Genomic DNA, 19796 nt, shown 5'->3' on the forward strand with positions numbered 1-19796 from the left:
TCGGGGCCCGTCAAACGTCATTTATGGGACTATAATCTCACAGCTTTTCTCTAGTCTAAGGTATTATAAATTGGACGAGTTGGACTGTTGAAATTATATCGTGCTCTCGCTCGTCCATTCTTTCCAAGCTTACAGACGTAAACCCGCCATACATAAACCATGTCTCAATCTCACGCTGGTGTCCTCCACGAATATGTACGCAAACCCATCCAGCCATACGAAACCAAACGCGCTAACAGAGAACCCAGGCCCCAAGGCTAACGGCCTTTGAATTCAACCCAACCCCCCAAAAGCAGAACAGCCTGCTCTTCGTCGGTGGGCTCACCGACGGCCTCCTAACAGTCCCCTACGTATCCGCCCTCGCAAAGGCCTTCGAATCCACAGAATGGACCGTCTTCAACGTCCTCCTCTCCTCGTCCTACCTCGGCTGGGGAGTCGAAAGTCTTGATAAGGACGTCACCGAGATCGCGCAGTGCGTGAACTTCGTCCGGGGCCTGAAACCCCAGGGCAAGATCGTTCTCATGGGCCATTCAACCGGTAGCCAGGACGTCCTGCATTATCTGCACTCCCCGAATCCGCTCCCCGGGCAGGAAAGTGCTCGTCCGGTGCTGGATGGGGCGATCATGCAGGCTCCCGTGTCGGATCGGGAGCATATCTTGCATTTGGCGAACTCGAGTCAGGAGGTTCGCGGGGCGTATGAGCAGTTAGTGAATTTTGCGAGGGCGCAGGCGCCACAGTCGCTGTTGCCGCTGAATCTTACCGCCGTGGTCGGATGGCCGGATAATACGGGGATTAGCTGTCGGAGATTTCTGAGTCTCGCGAGCCCCGACAGTCCAGAGAAGCCTGCCGAGGATGATTTGTTCAGTTCCGATCTGAAGGATCAGAGGTTGAAGGAGACGTTTGGGGCGGTTGCGGAAAGGGGGTTGGTGAAGGGCAAGTTGGCGGCGTTATATTCTGGAAATGATGAGTATGCTCTGCCATCGGTGGATAAAGAAGCCCTTTTGCGCAGGTGGAAGGAGGCAACGAATGCTGGTGGGGTGGAGAAATGGAGTGAATATAGCGGCGTCATTCCAGGGGCCGCGCACAATGTGAAGGATGAGGGTCAGGATTGGTTGGTGGAGCGTGTCCTTCAGTATCTGAACAGTGTGTAGTGTGCTGGAGAGGATACGGTCAGGGCACCATGAACGGTCGAACCACACATGAAAAGATGGAATCAAGCATTTTGGTATTTAATGTACATGAAACAAAGGTCTAACGAGGACCAGCACATCAACAAGAAAGATTAAGAAAACTTTGCCGCAAGCAAGAAGAAAACGGAGGGTATACTAGTATATCGAAGGCCACGGAGCGGCCCCTGAACAAAGACCCCAAACAACAGAGGCCAAAGAAACCATTCAGACCTTCAGCCACAGGGTAAGCACGCCCTTCAAGTACTCCACAATCTCAGAACCACCCAGCTTGCTCTCTCCGTACAACCGATCAACGAAGGTAATCGGGCACTCTTGAACCTTGAAGCCCATGGCCTTGGCCCGTACCATCATCTCCATCTGGAAACTGTACCCCTTGCTCTGGGTGCTGTGGATAACCTTCTCCAGCACACTCTTCTTGTACAGCCGGAAGCTGCCCGTCAAATCGCTCACCCCGGGCATGAGCATGACATCGGCGATGAGGTTGGCCGTCCGCGATGTAAACTTCCGGAATAGATCCCAGCCGTACACGCCACCCTTGACGTTGTCGCGACTGGCATACCGCGTGCCCGTAACAATATCGGCGTCCGATTCCTTCTGGATGCGGATCATCTCCGGGATGAATTTGGGGTGGTGGCTGAAGTCGGCGTCCATAATGATAACAAAGTTGCCCGTGGCGTACTGAAGACCGTGCACGTAGGCAGTTCCAAGACCGAGCTTGCCCTCACGCGGCTTCAGGTTGATATGTTCAGGGCCCCAGAGCTTCTGCAGCTGTTTGGCGACTTCGAGGGTGCCGTCGGGGGAGCCATCGTCGACGATGACAACTTCCCAGTCCAAGTTGCTATCGGTGGAGAGCGGTTAGCCGTAATCGGCGCAAGGGATGGAGTATCGGAGAGGATATGTCAAATAGCAAAGGGGGAGGCTAAAGCTCACTTTTCACGGAAGGTGCGCTCCAACAACCAGCAGATGATAGGGAGGTTCTTCCGCTCGTTGTAGGTTGGGAGAATGACCGAGTACTTGTTCTTTGCGGCGGCCATGTTGATTGTTGCAAGGGAGAGATTCCAAGGAAAACGCGGGGAAGATACGTTGCGACAAAGACTCCGTCCGCAATTGACTATTCGGTGTCAGAGAGTAGTAAGCTGCGTAGGTGCTGTGAGTGATGCTCCTGAGCGATGGGTTTGCTTGGCGGCGACCGCGGGAGATCCGCGTTCAGGAACCCGTGGCCTTTCTCCAGCCTCGTGGCGGTTCCATCATGACTCCGTGGCAATAGAACCGTGACCTAATTCCCCAGGGTGGTCAAGATCAGAAAGACGTACGGAGTAGATATACAAAATTTAAGCCACATGAGTGTCTACGATTTGGAAGTACGAACGTCTAACCTTAAGTTTGTAGCACCTAAGAATCTATCTAGGGCCCTGGGGAGTAAAAACTTATAGCATCGTTGCGCGCTCGGGCCTATATCAAGACTGGGATGCGAATGATGATCCACCAAATGCCGTTTTCGAATGGGTTTCAATTTCTAAACCGCGTCCCATTCAATTAATCATATAGTAACTTTCCCAATTCCACCCGACCATAAGGGATATCGCCACGAGCCACACCACTCGTCCAGGCTTGTGGCCTTTCTCAAAACCCTTTCGGTGGTTTCCCTTCATTCCCAAGTTGATTGTAAGGTCGATCGTACCGGTGCTCCATCTCTTCGTTATGTTTCTTCACATCATTGGGCACATCTGACTTCACGTTGCCTTCAGAGTCAACGTTGGGTGAATGGCGTCCGTCAGTAATCGTTGGTTTTGCGTCGTTGGAGGGTGACATCCGAATAGGTCTACCTTCTGAATCCTCCTTATCTCGATCTTCTTGGGATGTAGAGGATCGGGGCTGAGAGCTTGAAGATGCTGTTGAGCCCTTGCTGACATCTGGGGCAGATGGTCCTACATAAGTGTGGTCAGATTCGGCCCACTGTTATGTCGGGTCTATCCAATTCACGTACCTGGATGTTCAATGTCTCGCGTGGGAGTATTCCGCGGATTGTTGGGCTGTTGAGCTTTCGTCTCCCCTTCCCCGCCATAGGAACTATGAGCGTAGGTCCGCCATGACAGAGGAGAGACCTTCCTGGAACGGTAGAGTGAAGGGGTCGACGGATTGACCACCCTCAACAGGGAGCCTCTGCGCAAGATTGGATTCATATCGGATCGGAATTGGGGTAATCAATATGGATGGATGGAGCGTGAAGAGATGTTGTTTCGCGATATTATTTCGATTTGGAAAATTACTTACCGCGGATGTAAATCTAAGATTGTGCTACCTCCTGGTTTTTAACTAATTAACGAAATTCTCCCTGGTGGCACTCGTTCAGACGTTGAATCTCTGTTGATCGTCGGCAATGTAACCGGTGACGTCTTGATACGGTCATACTCTACAGGACCCGACTTATTGGGTGAGAACGAGAATGCTCCAGTTCTTTAGATTACTAAGTGAACCAAGGACAATCGAATGAGAAAACGAAGATCAGGTTGTGATCATTTGATGATCGAAAAATTATATTCGCCTATTCTGTCATGAAACCGGAACCAGTTCGACGACGGAACTGTCAAGTCATACGGTCACAAATAAAACCATGACCACCGGTATGGACAGTTAACTTGGGACACGAGCAGTTAAATATAGAAAAGTAGTCCAAGAAAAAGCCAAAAAGTTTGTCGGCCCAAAAAAAAAAAAAAAAAAAAAAACGATGGACTGAGATTGGCCACCTGCACCGATCCAAAAAAAACGCCATAAAGTTGCGCCGGAACAAATCACGGAACATGCTGGACAAGATACTGGAGACAATGGCGTCAAAGCACATCATGGAAGACCAAAAATGACACGAGACAGGCCGCAAGGGGAACCGAAAGTGTACGATGCATGCCATAAACTCTGTAAACAATGCGAGACGTTCAGCACAGCCAAGATGCTGACCGCAGAAGAGAACCAATCATTCGTATGCACATGAAAGATAATGGACCGTTTCCACCGTTTGGTAACGCCGACGCTTTACCTTCACGAGGGAGTACCAACCGATACTCCTCGGGGTTTATTGTAGATACCCTCTCTAATGACTCGCTAATCCGTCAATGCGACACAATAGCACACATGCTCATACTGTGCGGTCGCCGTGTAAGTCTGGGTCGCACTCGCAGAGTACTTGAGCGTTGTCGTCGGTGTCGGCTCCAATTCCTTGATTTGAATCGTCTGTTGTAATATGGGGCTAACGGAGCCGTCGTCCATAACTTGCATCTGCTGGCAATAGGGCGACTGGGCCTCTGGGTAATCTCTCTTCTCATCCATTTTGATTCGAAGAGGGTAGTTGGACACCGAGCTCGAAGAATCCGTAGCCTGTGAAGATGGTAGGTGTGTCGAACTGGAACTGTATTGAGCTTCCTTAGTGGATTGATTGAGGTACAGGAAAAATTCCATCACGGTGCTGTTCCACCAGCAAAACCAGGGTTTGTCGCCCGCCCGCGCCGTCTGCAAGCGATGGAATGCGCCTGCCATGACATCATCCTCACTGATAGCACGTTTTGAAGAAACTGAACTAGACGAGAAGGTATCTTGGGGTACAATAACCAATTTATCAAACAAGGAAAAGAAGGTCAGGGCGGGACCGAGACTGAGGTCGCTGGAATCCATCATTAGGCTAAGTGACTGCGTAGGATTGGAAAAGTATGGTGCTTGAGCGCCATAAGTGAAAGACGACGAAATTGGTTCCCTGGCGAAGGTGATGTTACGCGATGATTCTGTTCCGGTCAGAGACACAGGTATTTTCCCCGACTTCATGCAATTCCACGAGGGATTGTAATCTTGCTCAACAATACAAAATTTCGATGAATTCTTCGGATCCGCAGGAATCCAGTAATTCCCAGTAGGCGCAGCTGGTAAATTTGTAGGGATCGTGGATATGGGGGTGGCGTCCATCCGGGGGGTTTCTGTTTTGGTGACAATCTTCGGACCTTTCGGGTGATCGTTGTCGTCATTCTCTGCCTTTTTTGCTCCCAAAACGCCCCCAATGACACCTCCAATACATGCTCCCACCAGCATCACGACACCGACCAAAACAAGAGTCCAGACCGGCAATCCACAGCATGCCTTCTTTTTACCTTTACTCTTTAGCTTCTCCTCAAATGCCATGACACCGGTAACTGGTGCTGCGGCCGACCGCTCTTCATCATTATCTCTTCTATTCGCCATATTTTCCGCAACCAATGTATTCGACGATACTTCCGAAACTGGCGGCGGGGGGTGTTCATTGGGGCTATGAGTATTATCGCGTAGAGTGACGCCTGCGTCAGGAGTAGGATCGAAAGTACCCTCAACCTTGGGAACCACCGGATCGGGATACCGCGAGTAAGGTGGCAGCTGTTCTCTATGGCCATCGGGCCCGATCAAGTCCCCTACGTCGTCATCGGCACGATTGGGAGGTCGTTGATATGCCTGAGGGTGTCCGGGAAAGCCCACTGGGGGAATCATAGCATTGTCCATCTCTTCTTCCGCCACCACATTTTGTGGGTACATCGCATATGGATGTTGGGGTGCATTGGCATCGCCCAACGGTCGCTCCATCGGCCGTACTGTAGACGTAGTCGCGATACTGGGCGAACGACTTACCCCTACCTGTGGATACATCGCATACGGATGGCTCGGGCCTGTAGCCCCAGTGTAAGGGCTCAGCGCCCGGGGAGGCATGGAAAATCGTGACGAAGTGCTCTGACTGCGCTGTGCTATGGACGGGGCGGTGCTAGTGGACGAGGCAGAGTTGCGGTTGGTGAAATCGACCCCCTTTGGGGGCAGACTTGACCGATTTGGTGATTCATCGAACGAGACCCGAGCATCATCCCCAAATGGATTCTCTGTTACCCCGAGATCATTTGGCGTTGTGTTGTACAGTTTTTGTTGTTGTTGAGGGAAAGACGAACGGAGAGTATTAGATGATGCGATTGATGAAACAGATGGACTTCGAGGAGTGAGGGTGGCTTGTTCGGAATCAATTTGCTCTAGCGAATATTCATCGGAGAAGACATTAGGGTTGGAGGAGTGACCAGACATAGAACGCTGATGCATTGATTCGGCGTCTTGTGTTGAATTATGCTGCTGAGACGGGGATTGAGAGGATCGCGAGAGCGAGCGAGAATGGTCGGATGAGAAACGCCCCGGCATGGCGTTGCACAGCCCTGGCGGGCTTCCTGGCTTATTCGATCAATCCGTCAAAAGGAGTGAATCAGTCACCTGAGACGACTGAGTAGGCTAACGGACTGAATGGGTTGCAAGAGGCGAGAAGCGGTGAAAAAGGCAGGGGGGCCTCCCAGAGCTAAAAGAGTGATGAAAGAGGGTGAAATTCGAAATTAAGGATACCCGAGTGAGACGGAGGGGGGGGGGCGCACAGAGAGCGGAGGGAGGCGAAGGGGGGAAAGGTAGATGGGAGAGGGAAAGAGGGGGGAGTTAGGCGATGATCACGTCGAGATGGTAGTTCAGTAGTGGTTGGGCGGTGGTCGTGTTTGAACTGGAGCGATTGAAGGATTGGGGAAAAGAGAGGAGAAAGAGAGGTTGTGAGAGGATGAGAGCGGCAGAGTTGGACGCCTGGGAGCCTGAACCCCCAGAGGGACTAGCGGGAAATCGGGGGTAAAGTGAACTAAAAGTGGTCACTTTGCACTAAGTTGTTTGGAGGGAGGCGAGAGTGCCTTGATTGACTACTTTTTCCGATCGTGCCCATGGTTGGCAGAACTTTTTCGTGCTTAGCTTCGGTCATTCTCCTTCATTTCTTCTTCCTTGTCAGTGTTTTTCTTTTCTTTCCCTTTTTTTTATTTTTTTTTACACCTGTAAATTTTTATTTCTTGCTCCCTGATTATATTTGTTCCAATCTCCGTTGTTTCCTTCTTCCTCAATAAACCGTTCATGATCTGTTCCTAATTCAAGGTGCGGGTGATGGTTGCTCAGCCTCGCCACAATGACACTAACAGTCTTTAGATCCGCACCCCATCAATATATTCTTAGTCGACTTCGTTAAGAACATAGAAGACAATTAATAATATAATACATAGTAAAAAATCTACCGAAATGAAATCATGAGTTTACTCCCTCGCTTCAATGAAACAATCTGATACCGGGTGATCCTCGCCTGCATTGATTGGCGCCGTGAGGCCACACCACGCGAATGGCTCTGGGCTGAAACATACCCAACGACCTATCACTGGCAGAGTTGGGCCCGGAAGCCCCTCCGCTGGCTCGGATACCTGTGCCACTCCCGTCCATCCATGACTACTACTAGTAGTATTTGGCTGTCCAGTTATTGAAATTCCAAAGTTTCACCTATCAATTCGCATTGTAGTGACATTTTACCCCAATTCTTTCCCGAATATCCAAGGTGTGAAGGCTCGGACAACTTCCACCAGTACCGGTGCAAGCGGCATAACATCCTAGCGACCACCGACAGATTCCAAATCCAAAATTGCCCCCCCGCTTAGCACTAAAATAAGGGATCATGGAACGGTTGGTGGACCTTCTTCCAAAAATCCTGCAGTGCCTGGACCGGAAAAACTCTATCTGGCCGAATGCGGAAGACCTCAACGATGATCGGCGTGATGAGGATTCCTCGCCCGCGTCATAGCATTTTTCTTTACCACCGTATCTTATCCTCTTCCGTAAAAGACGTTGAATGATGACAGAGGCAACGGGGGAGCATGCGGGTGATCTCAGAGGGCCAAGAAAAAAAAGGTAAAAAGAAGAAATGATTGATCTGCTTGTCCGAATACTCTCCTCGTCAATCTGTACCAAAATTTAGGCAGATATCCGTAACAGTCACATAGTAACATCCCTGCTATTCGGTACCGAACATGGTATTGGTTTGGTTCTCCAAACAGACCGCCCGCGTTCGACTCTGGAGTAGTTGGTTGGGACCAAGGGTTAAAGGATCAATAAAAACACAACCCATTCGATGAAAAAAGAAAAAGAAAAAGAAGAACCATCTAGTGGGTAACGAATCATAAGCATTCGAAATGTTAAGCATATCCTGTAAGAGAACTAATTCATCCTGTCAAGTCCACTAATGTATGGGTCTTTCTTCATGATCATTCCACTAACGATCCCACCCGGCAAGACGTCCCCAGCAGACACCCAATTGAGTCCTGAGGTAGACGGAGGACAAGAGAAATATTACATGTATGGTCTAAGACAGAAATTGCTACCTGCATTGGCCCCTACTAGGTTCCATTCTGGTCAGAACCTGAATGCAAGTAGTATATGTAAAAGAAACGCGTTTTGCGCTATCAATCAAATGGTGAACTCTCAACAGCGAGAATAGCCTTTCGTCTAGCAGAGCTGGTGTCTGTGACTAGATCCCACTCATCACAACAACGGTTGACCCACACAGCGGTTTCCTTATCCAGATACCGAGCTTCTAGAACATAGTAGACGTTGGATAACACCGGTCGTGTCAATTTCGGTACACAGAGATCTTGCGATATCCGATGCTAAGTGGATCACAAGCATGAAATCCGTCAGTGTTCTCGGGTTCATGAAATGGACCCGTTGTTGATTGGTGTAATTCTTTGACAGTAAAGCCCCAAACAGTCGGACTCACAGTCATGGCTGTCTCCTCAAAGCGAGAATGTCAGATAACTTCACCTGACCTTTCTCTCCCCAGCCTGCTACTCCGCTTTGGACAGCAGGCCTGACGTGTGTATACCAGGTCCATGCTCGTCGATCCAACTCCTCTTTGCTGAGAAACGGAGCCCAAGACTGACATACCAGGTCAATGGACCGCAGTAGATTTCTCAAACATGTCTCTTTCTCGGCGTCTGTTTGAGAGACGCGTTTCCGTTTCGGCTTGTCTGGTGTTGGGTTAGTATCCTTTGGTAGTTCTGTAAATGACTTAAGTAAATATGACCGCGCAGCACCTGGCGTGAAAATTGGAAGAGGTTCATTTGCGGTGGAGGCCCCAGTCGAGTTCCCACGATGTGCGCTTCGCAGTGCCTCGAGGTCAATCCCCCATAACGGTGGCATGCCGTTCGAGGTATCTGAATTCGAAACATCCTGGCCTAAGATATCATCGGCCACATGGTAGATATCTTCATTTTGTTCTGAACTAACCACATCCACGGACTTACCCTCCCTGGGATTGTAGTCCCACCTTTTAAGAACCTTGATTTCTCTTCCAAGGACTTTGACAACAGGTTGTCCTTCTCCCCAGCCCTCCTGGTCAGCGGGGTTCTCACTTTCAATACCCAGACTGGCAGCTTTGGATCGACTATTAGCGCTAACAACTGCCTGAGCGAGGCTAAGTCTGCTAGAGATTGGCTGCTCTGGCATAGTATGCTTCAGCAGGCAGACTGCAAAAGCCAGCACGAGAGGTGCTCTATTCGTGAGTAGGACAACCTTTGACAATTCATCTTCGGTCGCAGAGGTGGTCGGAAGAGCGAGTGCACATTCTATGTCAAAAGGGGTGGTAGTATCTCTCTGGTCCGAGCCTCTTGCCTTTTTACGAGGAGATTCTGTGCTCCCGGTTGAAGCTTCACGCTTTCTGGAAACTCTCTTTGCTGCGTTCCACACCTGCTTCGCCAACTTATCGTTTTTGAAGATCTCTTGGATAGTCTTGATTTCTGACTTGGAGATTTGCTCAGGACTAAAGTAATATCAGTCATAAACCATCCTCACTACGGATGGGGAGTCGAATTATCCATACGATGTGAGGCCGGCTTTCTGAAGTTCCATGACCTTACCCATAGCAGTTGCGAGAGGGACCTTGGCATCTTGGGATAGGAATCGTAGTAAAGCTGGTACCTGGGACGCCATGACAGTCTATCTATGTGCTTAGTCGTATGCAATGTCTTTCGCAATCAATAATTCCTGTAGCGAGGTGAAAAGAAAACGTGATGGGAGTTGACAGGCAATGATTGAACAAGTTACCTCAAGCTGTACTTCGTTGGTTGGTTGATTGTTACTCGCTGCCTCAGGCTACAACAGACTTCCCGTCTCCGCCCCGACAGCTTTCAGCAACTCCAACATTAAGCACTCCGCAACCCTATAGTCCCAGTGAGCTATACCAAAGAGATTCGCTGCGTAGCAGCTGACTCACAATGTCTGACGATTCGAAGCCTAAGGGGTTTCCAGACGTCTCTGCAAAACTTTCGGCCCTCCCTAAGAAATCACTCTTCGAGCGCCAGAAAGCCGAAGCCGAAGCCAAGCGTGCCCGAGAACGAGCTGAAACCGCTGCTGTTTACGAAGACTTCGTGAAGTCATTCGAAGATGACTCTCCCGCGCCAGACCGACCGTCTGCAGATGGAAGGTTAAACAGGTTTAACCCCAAGAGTTCTGGATTTGGGGGAGGCCCTACAAAACGGCATTTTACCAGCTCCGGCCCGCGCATGAGCGGGCCTGGTACTTTAGGACCACCGCCGCCATCTCTTTCGCGGAAACGTACGCATGAAGGGTTCCAGCCGCTACAAAGAAACCGGGATTTTTCGCATGGAGTGCTAGGGTTTGAGAATACTGCTTCGCCAGCCGCGGCTTTTCGCACCTCCGACGATGAGGAGGATACAACTGTTGATACGAAAGAGGCCGAGCGTGCTGCAGCTAAGCCCACGCTGTACTTGGCGTCGCTACCTCCTGGCACTTCCCCGTCTGTGATTAAGTCATTAATACCGTCAGTTTTGTCAGTGGATAATGTCAAGCTCCTACGTCCCTCTGGTCAACCATCGGATCGGAAATCGATGTCCGCCATCGTGACTCTGGCAAACGAATCTGCCGCCTCGGATATAGACAGCACAGTCAGCGCGCTTCAGAACAAATACTTGGGATGGGGATACTACCTGTCGATCTCGAGACACCTATCCTCTGCTGCCATCAGCTCGACGATGCCAGTAACTGTTGGCCTATCATCCACAAGCTCTCTTCCTTTTGGTGCCAAGTCCATTGTTCCTGAAATGCAAGGAAGATTGAATCGTGCTCCACCACCCGGGTTGCATCGCGGTGGATTCGCGCCCCCGGCTTCGTACGGGCCATCTTTTGGTAGAAGTGGTCCCAACACCCAGGTCGAGGTGAAGGCGCCGGCAGACCTGAAGCAATTGAGACTAATACACAAAACATTGGAAAACTTGTTAAACCATGGTCCGGAATTCGAAGCTCTCCTCATGAGTCGGCCAGAAGTTCAAAGAGAAGAAAAATGGGCATGGATATGGGATGCAAGAAGTGCCGGTGGGGTATTTTACCGATGGAAGCTATGGGAAGTCCTTACCAACAGCTGTTCGAGGGGGAACCAACGAGGAAAACCTAGGAATTCATTATTGATCTTCGAAGGTGGCGCTCACTGGGCCCCCCCGGAAGGCAATATCAAGTTTGAATACACCACTCAGATGGATGAGTTTGTCTCTGACGAGGATTACGACTCTTCTGATGAGGACCTCTCTGATGTGGAAGATGATAGACGTCAACATAGTGGAGCACCTCCCGCTGATGGTGTGGGTGCCAGTAATGATGGGCTAGGCTATATGAATCCACTCCAAAAGGCCAAATTAACTCACCTCCTCGCTCGTCTCCCGACGACACATGCGAAGCTACGGAAAGGCGACGTCGCGCGTGTTACTGCTTTTGCTATTGAACATGCAGGGGCAGGTGCAGAAGAGGTTGTGGAGATGATTGTCTCAAATATAAAGGAACCATTTGCTTATACAGGGGCTAATCCTGACCGTGAAATGGAAAAGGGTGCGGCTCGGCGAGAACAGGCTGCAGATGTCTCCAATGATGCAGAGGAAGCTCACTCTCATTCTAAGGGCAATTTAGATACGTCTTCCGCGAAGTTGGTGGGCCTCTATCTTATCTCCGACATCCTCTCCTCTTCTGCCACCAGCGGCGTGCGACATGCTTGGCGGTATCGGCAATTGTTCGAGTCATCGTTAAAAACGCATCAAATCTTCGAGCATCTTGGAAGATTGGAGAAAGACTACAATTGGGGTCGCCTAAAAGCGGAGAAATGGAAGCGAAGTGTCGGAACTCTTTTGCATCTGTGGGAAGGCTGGTGTGTCTTCCCGCAATCGAGCCAGGAACATTTTTATGGGGTTTTCGAGAAACCGCCGCTCACGGAAGAAGAAATACGGGAAGAAAAGGAGAAGGCCGAAGCCGAACGAGCCGCCAATGCATTCTCCAGGAGTAAAAGTCGCTGGAAGTCTGTGGAAGAAGACACAACGACACAGAAATTTGACCCAGGTCGGCCTCCTGAAGCTAAGATTAGTCGTATGGATATTGATCAAGAACATATTGCTCCCGGAGGAGAATTCGATGGAGAGCCGATGAGCGATCTTGACGGAGAGCCAATGGAGGACAGCGATCTGGAAGTCCCGGAAGGCGAACCTATGGAGGAAGACAGCGCGCTTGTGGAAGAAAGTCGCTCGAAAGAGCAACCAGAGAGGCAGCCAGAGCCCTCAGCTCAACCGGAGCCCCAGCGGCCAGTTCGCAAACCTCGACCAAAGGCGGAAGATATGTTTGCGGATTCCGATTCGGAGTGATATGTCCTGTCATGAATACGATCTTCACTATGTAGTATTAAATAGTAGGAACTACTTGGTTTGATACCACTTCTAGTCCACCGTGTTGAACGCTAAAGATATGAGAATTCCATTTTCTTCGACGCGATTACTAGGTATGTACTATAAGTAATATGCGCAACAAATCCCGCATCCATGGAAGTCGCAATCAACCACGGAGGCGTCATTGGTTGCCATGGGCGCCCTGCCTGAGGCAGCGACGATGATTGGGCCCAAACTGTATTCTGGAGCCCCACAATGCCTGAAATACTTTCGATGTTGATATCAGCCCGGCTTTTCCTCCCCTCTCTCTGTCCCCGACTCCAGCGTTATACCCTTTAATTCTAATACTCAGTCTTATCGCATCCCCCCAATCCGTCAAAATGGCCGGTAAGTCATGCTTGTGCTACAGTTACCCCTCTCACGACGAATCCATCAGCCTACTTTTGCTGGTTGCTTTCTAATGCCCCTCCTCAACCCATGACCCCTCCAAGATGAGGAGCGCAGGCATTCAACGCACATGGGAAGAGAGTTAAAGCTAACACATGAATCCTCAACCGTCTAGACTTCCAGGCCGTCGCTAGTGAGTGATATTCCTTCACGTTCCCTCGTCGTCTCAGATAAAGACGCGCTGAACGACGATCATGACTCCCCACCCATCAACACGGACTAAAATCGCATGACTATTTCTAACAACAATTGCAACCAATAGAGCAGTTCGTTGAGTTCTACTACAACACCTTCGATAACCAGCGCCAGAACTTGGCTGGTCTCTACGTATGTCTTCCTCTATGCGCAGGGCTTGAACGCAAGAGCAGGGAAAAACTAATCTTTCTTTTCTTCTTGTGGGGATAACAGCGTGATAATTCTATGCTCACTTTCGAGAATGACTCCATTCTGGGCGCTCCTAGAATCATTGAGAAGTTGACTGTGAGTCACACCAGAGCGGGTAGTCAATAGCACTGCTAACTGGAATCGCTCCTTGCAGACTCTTGCCTTCCAGAAGGTCTCTCACCAGGTCAGCACCCTTGACTCCCAGCCTTCAAATGAGAATGGCGGTATCCTTGTCATGGTGACTGGTGTTCTACTTGTAGGTTTTTTCTTTTTTTTGTTTTTCTCTCTCCCATCCATGGACGGTTGAGGTTGGATTATTTGCTAAACTATCCCGCTTCTTTCTACTTTTAGGTCGATGAGGAGCAAACCCCCATGAAATTCTCCCAGACTTTCCAGCTTTCGCCTGACGGAGCTGGAAGCTACTACGTTTTCAACGACATCTTCCGTCTGGTTTTCGGTTAAGTGCGGAATCTCGGAGGCCGATGTTGTAGGTTAGGTTCTGGGCGGGGATCCAGCTTATGAATATTATGATTATGAGGGGATAACAGCTCTGCTGCTACTTCTTCTACTGCGAGAATGGCTTGCTTCAACTTCCTAGTTGCGGGGTAGTAGTGTGGGTATTGGATGTTACTCTCCTGTTATACACTAGTTAGACTTGAAACTATATCACATCGTCTATCGGGGCTTTTGCCCTGCGTCCTGTCTTGTTGTCTTCCTGTTGCCATACCAACAGTACAGTGGACGAGTTGCCTCAATTCCAAGCAAAGGAAAGGTCTACCGCATCGTACCCGAGGCTCCAAGCCACATATATACTTACATTCCTCGTCTGAAAAATGAAGATCCAAAAGGTCAATACCCAAAAAATCGAAACACGGGCAGCAATCGTATGAAAGTTGTCCAATCACTGTCATACTGGAGCCGATCATTGGTTCTGAAGAAGGGGGGTCTCTTCGGAGGGACGCGACTCTTGCTCATCGCGCACATCATTCTCCACTGGGCCGTCCTCCCCATGACTGTGTCCCTTATTCGGCCCCAGGTACTCGAAGAAAACGCTCAGTACGAGTAGCAGACCCTGTAAAGTCGCAGTGATAAGCAAAACACCCCATGTACTCCATCCTTTTGGGCCTAATCTAGCCGCAAGACTGGCAGCCCAAACAAAGCCACCTGGTGTCTGTATACACATCATGGGGATGCTCAGACTACCGACACAACGCAGTTTGACAGTGGTGTAAATCTGAGGGAAGTATTGAATCGAGGAAAGGATCGCGGCCAAGATACCGCAGAAGTTGGACCAGGACTGCAGAGAGGCGGGTCGTTTGAGTCCAATGGTGATAGTGGCAATAAGCATTACGGAGATGTGTAGAATACAGATGGCGCCTACGATTAAGGCGGTCCGGTAGGTCGGGCCTTGCGGTCTTGGTTTGGAGGTTGGCGATGACGACTGTACATCTCGAGGGAAATAGAGGATGTATAAGAATAGGCTGTAGAGTAGTTAGAAGGCAGTCGCTTGTTAGTGATATGGATATAGGTTAATTGCCATATGGATACGTCGCTTACATGACAAAGAAGCAGAGACACTGTGTTCCAATCTGGAGGATGCCTAGTAATCCTGCGAAACAAGCCAGGCCGTTGACTTCACTACAACAGGAAACATCCTGCAGACTTTGTTGTTGGGATAGCACGTTTGCTAAAGATGACGAACCAGAGACTGTTCCCAATAGGACAAAATACGGTGAGATGCCGTAGGAGCTCTTTAGGGAGATGATTCGGTAATGCTGAGGAAGGTAGGATAACAGTATACCGAATAAGATCAAGCTGTTCGGTTTAGTATATGCCTTAAGGAGACTTCCGATGGTGTTAGACGAGGAAACTGTACATTGATAGGATGAAGTTTATATAGTCTGGAGAAACCAGATGCTTGCATTGGGCGCTGGACAGGAGATCCATTCTGGCGTTTTGTAAAGCACAGGATGAACACGTCGTGTCTAATAATACTCTATCGGGTATTTAATAATGGCGGTTGATTGATTAAGGAGCAACTGATCGATTTGGGATTATTAAGACAGTGATAAACAGCTGACCAAGAGCATCCGAGGCGAAGCCCTGTGATAGAGGATAGCTATGGTGAGTTCCTTTGCAATTTGCCAGCGAGTTGCAACCGTTGGGGCTAAAGAAGAGCCATCTCACGTAAGGATGCCTGAAGCTGTGTCCTTAATTTAGGTTATTTGTAGCTAATACGATGTCAAGTGGATGCGTTGGGGGGGTAGTGAGCGAGAGAGAGAGATGACTTGTCACTCGGTCTACGAACTCCTGATAAGCGATAAAGTGCTGTATGCACTGTTTGTTCGGTACGGTACGGAGAGGTAAATACACAGTATTCGCCTTAACACTTCAAAGTCCAGGTTCTCCGCATGGCCCAAAGAGGCAACACCTGGGCTAGACTATAAATGGTTAGACCGGCGTTCTTATCTGTTGGGAGTTTCCACCATCAAGAGGGTACAATCGAACTATGAACTGTTACAAGATTTGAACTACATTCACTGCACTTGGACGTTTGATCGGCCAGTGAAAACCATGGCAGATCCGCAACAGCTGAGCAAACGGTCACCTCGAATTGTCGAGAAGAGGCGCGACCAAGGTTGGCCCAGTCGATGACGCCAGTAACCATGCAAACAACTACGTCACTCGGCAATCATCTCTCCTCTGGTCCTCTCATCCTTCCTAATAAATAAATACTACACTTGTTCACATAATCTTTTGTTTCCAATTCCATCTCCCTTGCAAGGACTCGTGTAAGTTGTCCTCGATTGACGTCCTTCATTTCACAACCCAAATTTCTCTGAGCGATACTGACTGCTGATAGTGACTCCAGATCATTCAGCTAGAAGACACGCCAAACATTAGGAACTAGTGACTATGAAGCTAAATTTGGCTTCGGGTCTGGTGCTGGCCCTCGCAACCGTGGAGGCGGTTGGGGCACATTCGTGGTTCAGCAAAGCCGGTATACAACCATCTATATGCTTCCCGAAGACCAAAGGATATGCTGACAAAAGGACCACTGTAGTGTACGACAAATGGCACGAAACCGAACTGGAGCGATGGCTCACCGACCATGGTACGACCTGCCTAAGAGAAATGTCTTGATACACCGCAAGAAACTAATATGAGGCATAGACATCCCGTATCCTTCCCCTGCCGACCGCAAAGACCTCGAAAACGCTGTGAAGGTAAACTGGAACGCGAAAGTTCAAAAGCCGTTGGGACAAGCAGCGGACCAGGCTACCGATCAGTGGCATCATGCCAAGGACTGGATTTTTGAATCGTAAGTCAAGAACAGAGGTGCTCATTACTATGCACGTCACTAAGAAAATGCAAATAGCTGGTCTGATTCCCATCTGAAAGCTTTCCTTGATCGGCATGGTGTCCCTGCCCCTCAGCCACGCAAGCGCGATGTGCTGCTCAAGACGGCCCGTGAAAACTACGAAGCAATTGCCAAAAAACTCGGGGAGGCTGCTTCTTATCCTGGCAACTGGGTCTACGAGCAGTGGACTGAGTCCGATCTGAAGGAGTGGCTTGATGAGCGTGGCTGGCCGGTGCCTCAGCCTACAACCCGTGACAAGCTGATCGCATCGGTGCGTCGCAACGCTCGACTGGCCAGTCTACAAGCACGAAACCTCGCTGCTTCTGCTTCTAAATCCGCAGCTGCCGCTCAGGCTACTCTGAGTGAAGCGCTATTCAATGCGTGGTCTGACTCGGACTTGAAGAAGTTCCTTGACGAACATAATGTCAAGGTGCCCCAAGGCTCTAAGCGCAATGAGCTGATCGCACTGGCCAGAAAACACCGCGCCTCCCTGGTTAGTCAGGCCTCTTCTGCGGCTTCGACTGCATCCCAGAGTGCTACCTCGACGGCATCAGAACTATATGGCGCTGCTACTACTAAGGCTGGCAACGAATACGCCCAAGCAACCGATGCCGCACAGCTTAAGGGTGAGGAAGCCTTTGATGCTGCTGTCGCCACCTGGTCCGACTCCCGTCTCAAGGCCTTTTTGGATGCACGAGGCGTCCCTGTTCCGCAGAGTAACAAGCGTGACGAGCTTCTTGCAAAGATTAGACTGCACAAGCACAAAGCAGCCACTGGCTGGACCGCTTGGACTTTCGATACCTGGGATACTGAGCACTTGAAGTAAGTCAACCTTTCAAATAACCAAGTATTAACCCTTTTTCTGACCTCAAGTGAAGGAAATACTTGTCTTCCATGAACGCCAAGGCAGCCCACCGTGCGGATCTGACTCGGGATGAGCTTGTGAAACAAGCTCAAGATACTTACGCTAAGGCCTCCAAGGCTGGAGGAGCAAATCTGGCATCAGCTACGTCATACATGGCGCAGGCTACTGACGCTGCCAAGTCTTCCACCTTCGACACCTGGTCTCACTCTGAGCTTAAGGCTTACCTCGACTCCTACGGTATTCCGGTCTATCAAGGCTCTAGTCCCAATGAACTACGCGCTGCAGTACGTCGTAACGCCGAGTACTTCAGATACGGCACTACCACTCCACAAGGAACAATCTATGCTAAGTTCCAGGATGCTACCAACTGGCTTCTGGAACAGTTGAAGATTGGAGCGGCCAGTGGCCGGGCTCAGGGTCAGCGGGCTGCTGAGAAGGCGCAAGAGAAGGCTGCGGAGTCTGCGGAAGAATTGCGAGCGGAGCTGTGAACTTGTGAAAATCCAAGGAGTTCTTAATCTCGGCTACGATTTGATGACTTGTAACAGTACCTGTTGATTCTTTGTCGTTCTCTCTTGATTTATCTTGAAAATGGAGTGGTAATTATGGTGACCGCGCTGCTCAACTGCAAAATGTTGTATTGGCAATATCACTACCTACTACGCAATTGTGGTGGTAGCAGGTTTAACATTAGTACTTATAATACGATGGCATTTATTTTGACCTAAAAATTCCCAATATATGCGGCTCACATTCGAGCGTCAATCGAATCATGTCTCATGCGAAACAAACAAAAAAACCACTCGCATCGCTTTTGAAAATACCAAATGCTACATTTTCTATCAAGGTACTTTCGACCCCGTAGAAGCTTCAACCCTGCATTCCATCATCAATACGCGGTACTATCCGTGGTGGGTGATCACAAGGCAATTATGCCTTCGGGGCCTCCGGATCGCCTTCAGCAACCAATTTACCCACAACCAAGTACTTTTCCAAAAAGCGCTCCTCCCAGGACTGGAGGTTTTCCAACGCATCCGCATCAAGACCCTTGAGGTCATCCAAAGGAGCCTTCAGGTCCTTAGTAAGCATCTCCTCATCGAAGCTCTGGCAGGCCAATCCACGGGATGCGTCTCGACCAGCGAAGTTCTCGTAGGGGCCACCCTATACCAGAATGAGTTAGTTTTGTCTATGATCCTTCTCGTCACCGCAATGGGCACAAAGTAATGCATACCGGTCCGTAGAAGTTCCTGCCAGGGGATACATCGAAGACGCGGCCGCGCACGGCTAGATAGACGGGCTTTCCATCGACACCGTTGAATTCGAGCAGAGTGGTGGGGGTGAACGTGCGGAAGACGATGGGCGCAGGACCCTTGGGAAGCGTTACGGGCGCTTTTGGTCGGAATTGCATGTACACCAGAACGGCGAAGAGGGAGAGGAGGAGCAGGTTGATCGGCGATGCGATTGACATACTAAAGAGGATATGAGTTAGTTTCCGATTGTGTGGGGGACCGGACTCGTTCTTTGCGTTGGCGTTGGGATACTGACACTTCGGCGGGCGGCGGGACTGCTCCGTCCTCTGGAGATCGTGTTAGTACGGATTATAGATTGATGTGTTTGACGGATGATATCGAAAGACACATACGTGGAGACGACATGGTTATAGTTGTTTGTGAGGAAGATCGGTAGTTTTAGTTGAAAGAAGGAGGAGTTGATGTGGAGGATGAAGCTGACGGAGGGTAAAGTTGGTCAAGTTGGAGATGACGGAAGAGAGCGTTGGGTATTACTTGAACTTACGGTACGGTATGTAAAATTCACAGAGCTGCGTGCCCAGCCCAAGGCGGAGATAGAAGCCGATGCTGACAGCGGTATTACTTACCGCACGTGAACCCTTCGCAGCTGTAGTCCCAACTGCAGCCTGAGGGTTCAGGCCATCGACTCATCCATGGTTTTACCCAAGGTAATTCACGGATCTTTAATCCAACTCCACAGGCTTGTTGTAGATG

The 19796-nt window shown here is 49.8% G+C and overlaps 12 protein-coding genes across 12 annotated transcripts; 4 read left to right on the forward strand and 8 right to left on the reverse strand.

The window, feature by feature from the left end:
- The first annotated feature begins 72 nt into the window (after positions 1-72).
- On the forward strand, positions 73-1273 carry BDV37DRAFT_20873 (uncharacterized protein). The gene is made up of 2 exons (XM_032079968.1): positions 73-195; positions 249-1273. The coding sequence occupies exons 1-2, from the start codon at positions 160-162 to the stop codon at positions 1149-1151; spliced, it is 939 nt and encodes a 312-aa protein (XP_031936093.1). The 5' UTR covers positions 73-159; the 3' UTR covers positions 1152-1273.
- Positions 1273-2696, reverse strand: BDV37DRAFT_20855 (dolichyl-phosphate beta-D-mannosyltransferase). Its single transcript, XM_032079963.1, has 2 exons — positions 2121-2696; positions 1273-2028 (listed from the first exon to the last, which is right to left on the reverse strand). Exons 1-2 carry the CDS (start codon positions 2222-2224, stop codon positions 1395-1397), a joined length of 738 nt encoding a protein of 245 aa, XP_031936094.1. The 5' UTR covers positions 2225-2696; the 3' UTR covers positions 1273-1394.
- On the reverse strand, positions 2328-3683 carry BDV37DRAFT_20868 (uncharacterized protein). The gene is made up of 2 exons (XM_032079966.1): positions 3178-3683; positions 2328-3118 (listed from the first exon to the last, which is right to left on the reverse strand). Exons 1-2 carry the CDS (start codon positions 3371-3373, stop codon positions 2814-2816), a joined length of 501 nt encoding a protein of 166 aa, XP_031936095.1. The 5' UTR covers positions 3374-3683; the 3' UTR covers positions 2328-2813.
- BDV37DRAFT_20853 (uncharacterized protein) lies at positions 3576-4193 on the reverse strand. The gene has a single exon (XM_032079960.1). The coding sequence runs from the start codon at positions 4096-4098 to the stop codon at positions 3778-3780; it is 321 nt and encodes a 106-aa protein (XP_031936096.1). The 5' UTR covers positions 4099-4193; the 3' UTR covers positions 3576-3777.
- BDV37DRAFT_262363 (uncharacterized protein) lies at positions 3906-6931 on the reverse strand. Its single transcript, XM_032083413.1, has one exon. It carries the CDS (start codon positions 6378-6380, stop codon positions 4290-4292), a length of 2091 nt encoding a protein of 696 aa, XP_031936097.1. The 5' UTR covers positions 6381-6931; the 3' UTR covers positions 3906-4289.
- Positions 6932-7608: 677 nt separating this feature from the next.
- BDV37DRAFT_262364 (uncharacterized protein) lies at positions 7609-8333 on the reverse strand. The gene is made up of 2 exons (XM_032083414.1): positions 8317-8333; positions 7609-8231 (listed from the first exon to the last, which is right to left on the reverse strand). The coding sequence occupies exon 2, from the start codon at positions 8224-8226 to the stop codon at positions 8038-8040; it is 189 nt and encodes a 62-aa protein (XP_031936098.1). The 5' UTR covers positions 8227-8231; positions 8317-8333; the 3' UTR covers positions 7609-8037.
- On the reverse strand, positions 8276-10081 carry BDV37DRAFT_262365 (uncharacterized protein). The gene is made up of 2 exons (XM_032083415.1): positions 9901-10081; positions 8276-9840 (listed from the first exon to the last, which is right to left on the reverse strand). Exons 1-2 carry the CDS (start codon positions 10008-10010, stop codon positions 8802-8804), a joined length of 1149 nt encoding a protein of 382 aa, XP_031936099.1. The 5' UTR covers positions 10011-10081; the 3' UTR covers positions 8276-8801.
- A 182-nt stretch (positions 10082-10263) lies between these two features.
- BDV37DRAFT_290847 (SWAP/Surp domain-containing protein) lies at positions 10264-12718 on the forward strand (the record flags this gene model as incomplete). Its single annotated transcript, XM_032088817.1, has 1 exon — positions 10264-12718. Exon 1 carries the CDS (start codon positions 10295-10297, stop codon positions 12716-12718), a length of 2424 nt encoding a protein of 807 aa, XP_031936100.1. The 5' UTR covers positions 10264-10294.
- A 315-nt stretch (positions 12719-13033) lies between these two features.
- Positions 13034-14113, forward strand: BDV37DRAFT_20909 (nuclear transport factor 2 family protein). Its single transcript, XM_032079978.1, has 6 exons — positions 13034-13126; positions 13302-13319; positions 13449-13513; positions 13595-13666; positions 13725-13826; positions 13922-14113. Exons 1-6 carry the CDS (start codon positions 13120-13122, stop codon positions 14030-14032), a joined length of 375 nt encoding a protein of 124 aa, XP_031936101.1. The 5' UTR covers positions 13034-13119; the 3' UTR covers positions 14033-14113.
- Positions 14114-14449: 336 nt separating this feature from the next.
- Positions 14450-15664, reverse strand: BDV37DRAFT_20951 (PQ-loop repeat-containing protein). Its single transcript, XM_032079981.1, has 3 exons — positions 15447-15664; positions 15128-15385; positions 14450-15051 (listed from the first exon to the last, which is right to left on the reverse strand). The coding sequence occupies exons 1-3, from the start codon at positions 15515-15517 to the stop codon at positions 14493-14495; spliced, it is 888 nt and encodes a 295-aa protein (XP_031936102.1). The 5' UTR covers positions 15518-15664; the 3' UTR covers positions 14450-14492.
- An 822-nt stretch (positions 15665-16486) lies between these two features.
- ish1 (double-strand break repair enhancer MSC1) lies at positions 16487-18284 on the forward strand (the record flags this gene model as incomplete). The annotated part of the gene is made up of 5 exons (XM_032085451.1): positions 16487-16571; positions 16635-16685; positions 16745-16892; positions 16950-17753; positions 17810-18284. The coding sequence occupies 5 exons, from the start codon at positions 16487-16489 to the stop codon at positions 18282-18284; spliced, it is 1563 nt and encodes a 520-aa protein (XP_031936103.1).
- BDV37DRAFT_21182 (cytochrome b5-like heme/steroid binding domain-containing protein) lies at positions 17994-19625 on the reverse strand. The gene is made up of 5 exons (XM_032080026.1): positions 19588-19625; positions 19436-19519; positions 19339-19369; positions 19025-19262; positions 17994-18954 (listed from the first exon to the last, which is right to left on the reverse strand). Exons 2-5 carry the CDS (start codon positions 19446-19448, stop codon positions 18724-18726), a joined length of 513 nt encoding a protein of 170 aa, XP_031936104.1. The 5' UTR covers positions 19449-19519; positions 19588-19625; the 3' UTR covers positions 17994-18723.
- Between the last annotated feature and the right edge of the window lie 171 nt (positions 19626-19796).

This window comes from Aspergillus pseudonomiae (genome assembly GCF_009193645.1).
Source record: "Aspergillus pseudonomiae strain CBS 119388 unplaced genomic scaffold BDV37scaffold_111, whole genome shotgun sequence".
NCBI lineage: Eukaryota > Fungi > Ascomycota > Eurotiomycetes > Eurotiales > Aspergillaceae > Aspergillus > Aspergillus pseudonomiae.

Excerpts from the sequence above, each read along its gene's own strand:
- BDV37DRAFT_20873 (XM_032079968.1), top strand. The coding sequence starts at position 160 with ATGTCTCAATCTCACGCTGGTGTCCTCCACGAATAT. Across the intron at positions 196-248 it reads CTGGTGTCCTCCACGAATAT|GCCCCAAGGCTAACGGCCTT; the intron begins GTACGCAAACCC and ends CAGAGAACCCAG.
- BDV37DRAFT_20855 (XM_032079963.1), bottom strand. The coding sequence starts at position 2,224 with ATGGCCGCCGCAAAGAACAAGTACTCGGTCATTCTCCCAACCTACAAC. Across the intron at positions 2,029-2,120 it reads GAGCGCACCTTCCGTGAAAA|CAACTTGGACTGGGAAGTTG; the intron begins GTGAGCTTTAGC and ends CTCCACCGATAG.
- BDV37DRAFT_20868 (XM_032079966.1), bottom strand. The coding sequence starts at position 3,373 with ATGAATCCAATCTTGCGCAGAGGCTCCCTGTTGAGGGTGGTCAATCCG. Across the intron at positions 3,119-3,177 it reads GCGAGACATTGAACATCCAG|GACCATCTGCCCCAGATGTC; the intron begins GTACGTGAATTG and ends ACACTTATGTAG.
- BDV37DRAFT_20853 (XM_032079960.1), bottom strand. The coding sequence starts at position 4,098 with ATGGCATGCATCGTACACTTTCGGTTCCCCTTGCGGCCTGTCTCGTGT.
- BDV37DRAFT_262363 (XM_032083413.1), bottom strand. The coding sequence starts at position 6,380 with ATGCCGGGGCGTTTCTCATCCGACCATTCTCGCTCGCTCTCGCGATCC.
- BDV37DRAFT_262364 (XM_032083414.1), bottom strand. The coding sequence starts at position 8,226 with ATGCTTAACATTTCGAATGCTTATGATTCGTTACCCACTAGATGGTTC.
- BDV37DRAFT_262365 (XM_032083415.1), bottom strand. The coding sequence starts at position 10,010 with ATGGCGTCCCAGGTACCAGCTTTACTACGATTCCTATCCCAAGATGCC. Across the intron at positions 9,841-9,900 it reads CAGAAAGCCGGCCTCACATC|TCCTGAGCAAATCTCCAAGT; the intron begins GTATGGATAATT and ends ATATTACTTTAG.
- BDV37DRAFT_20909 (XM_032079978.1), top strand. Across the intron at positions 13,667-13,724 it reads GAATCATTGAGAAGTTGACT|ACTCTTGCCTTCCAGAAGGT; the intron begins GTGAGTCACACC and ends CGCTCCTTGCAG. Across the intron at positions 13,827-13,921 it reads TGGTGACTGGTGTTCTACTT|GTCGATGAGGAGCAAACCCC; the intron begins GTAGGTTTTTTC and ends TTCTACTTTTAG.
- BDV37DRAFT_20951 (XM_032079981.1), bottom strand. The coding sequence starts at position 15,517 with ATGGATCTCCTGTCCAGCGCCCAATGCAAGCATCTGGTTTCTCCAGAC. Across the intron at positions 15,386-15,446 it reads ATAAACTTCATCCTATCAAT|CTTGATCTTATTCGGTATAC; the intron begins GTACAGTTTCCT and ends TAAACCGAACAG. Across the intron at positions 15,052-15,127 it reads TGTCTCTGCTTCTTTGTCAT|CCTATTCTTATACATCCTCT; the intron begins GTAAGCGACGTA and ends ACTACTCTACAG.
- BDV37DRAFT_21182 (XM_032080026.1), bottom strand. Across the intron at positions 19,263-19,338 it reads GTCCCGCCGCCCGCCGAAGT|TATGTCAATCGCATCGCCGA; the intron begins GTCAGTATCCCA and ends TATCCTCTTTAG. Across the intron at positions 18,955-19,024 it reads GCAGGAACTTCTACGGACCG|GGTGGCCCCTACGAGAACTT; the intron begins GTATGCATTACT and ends ATTCTGGTATAG.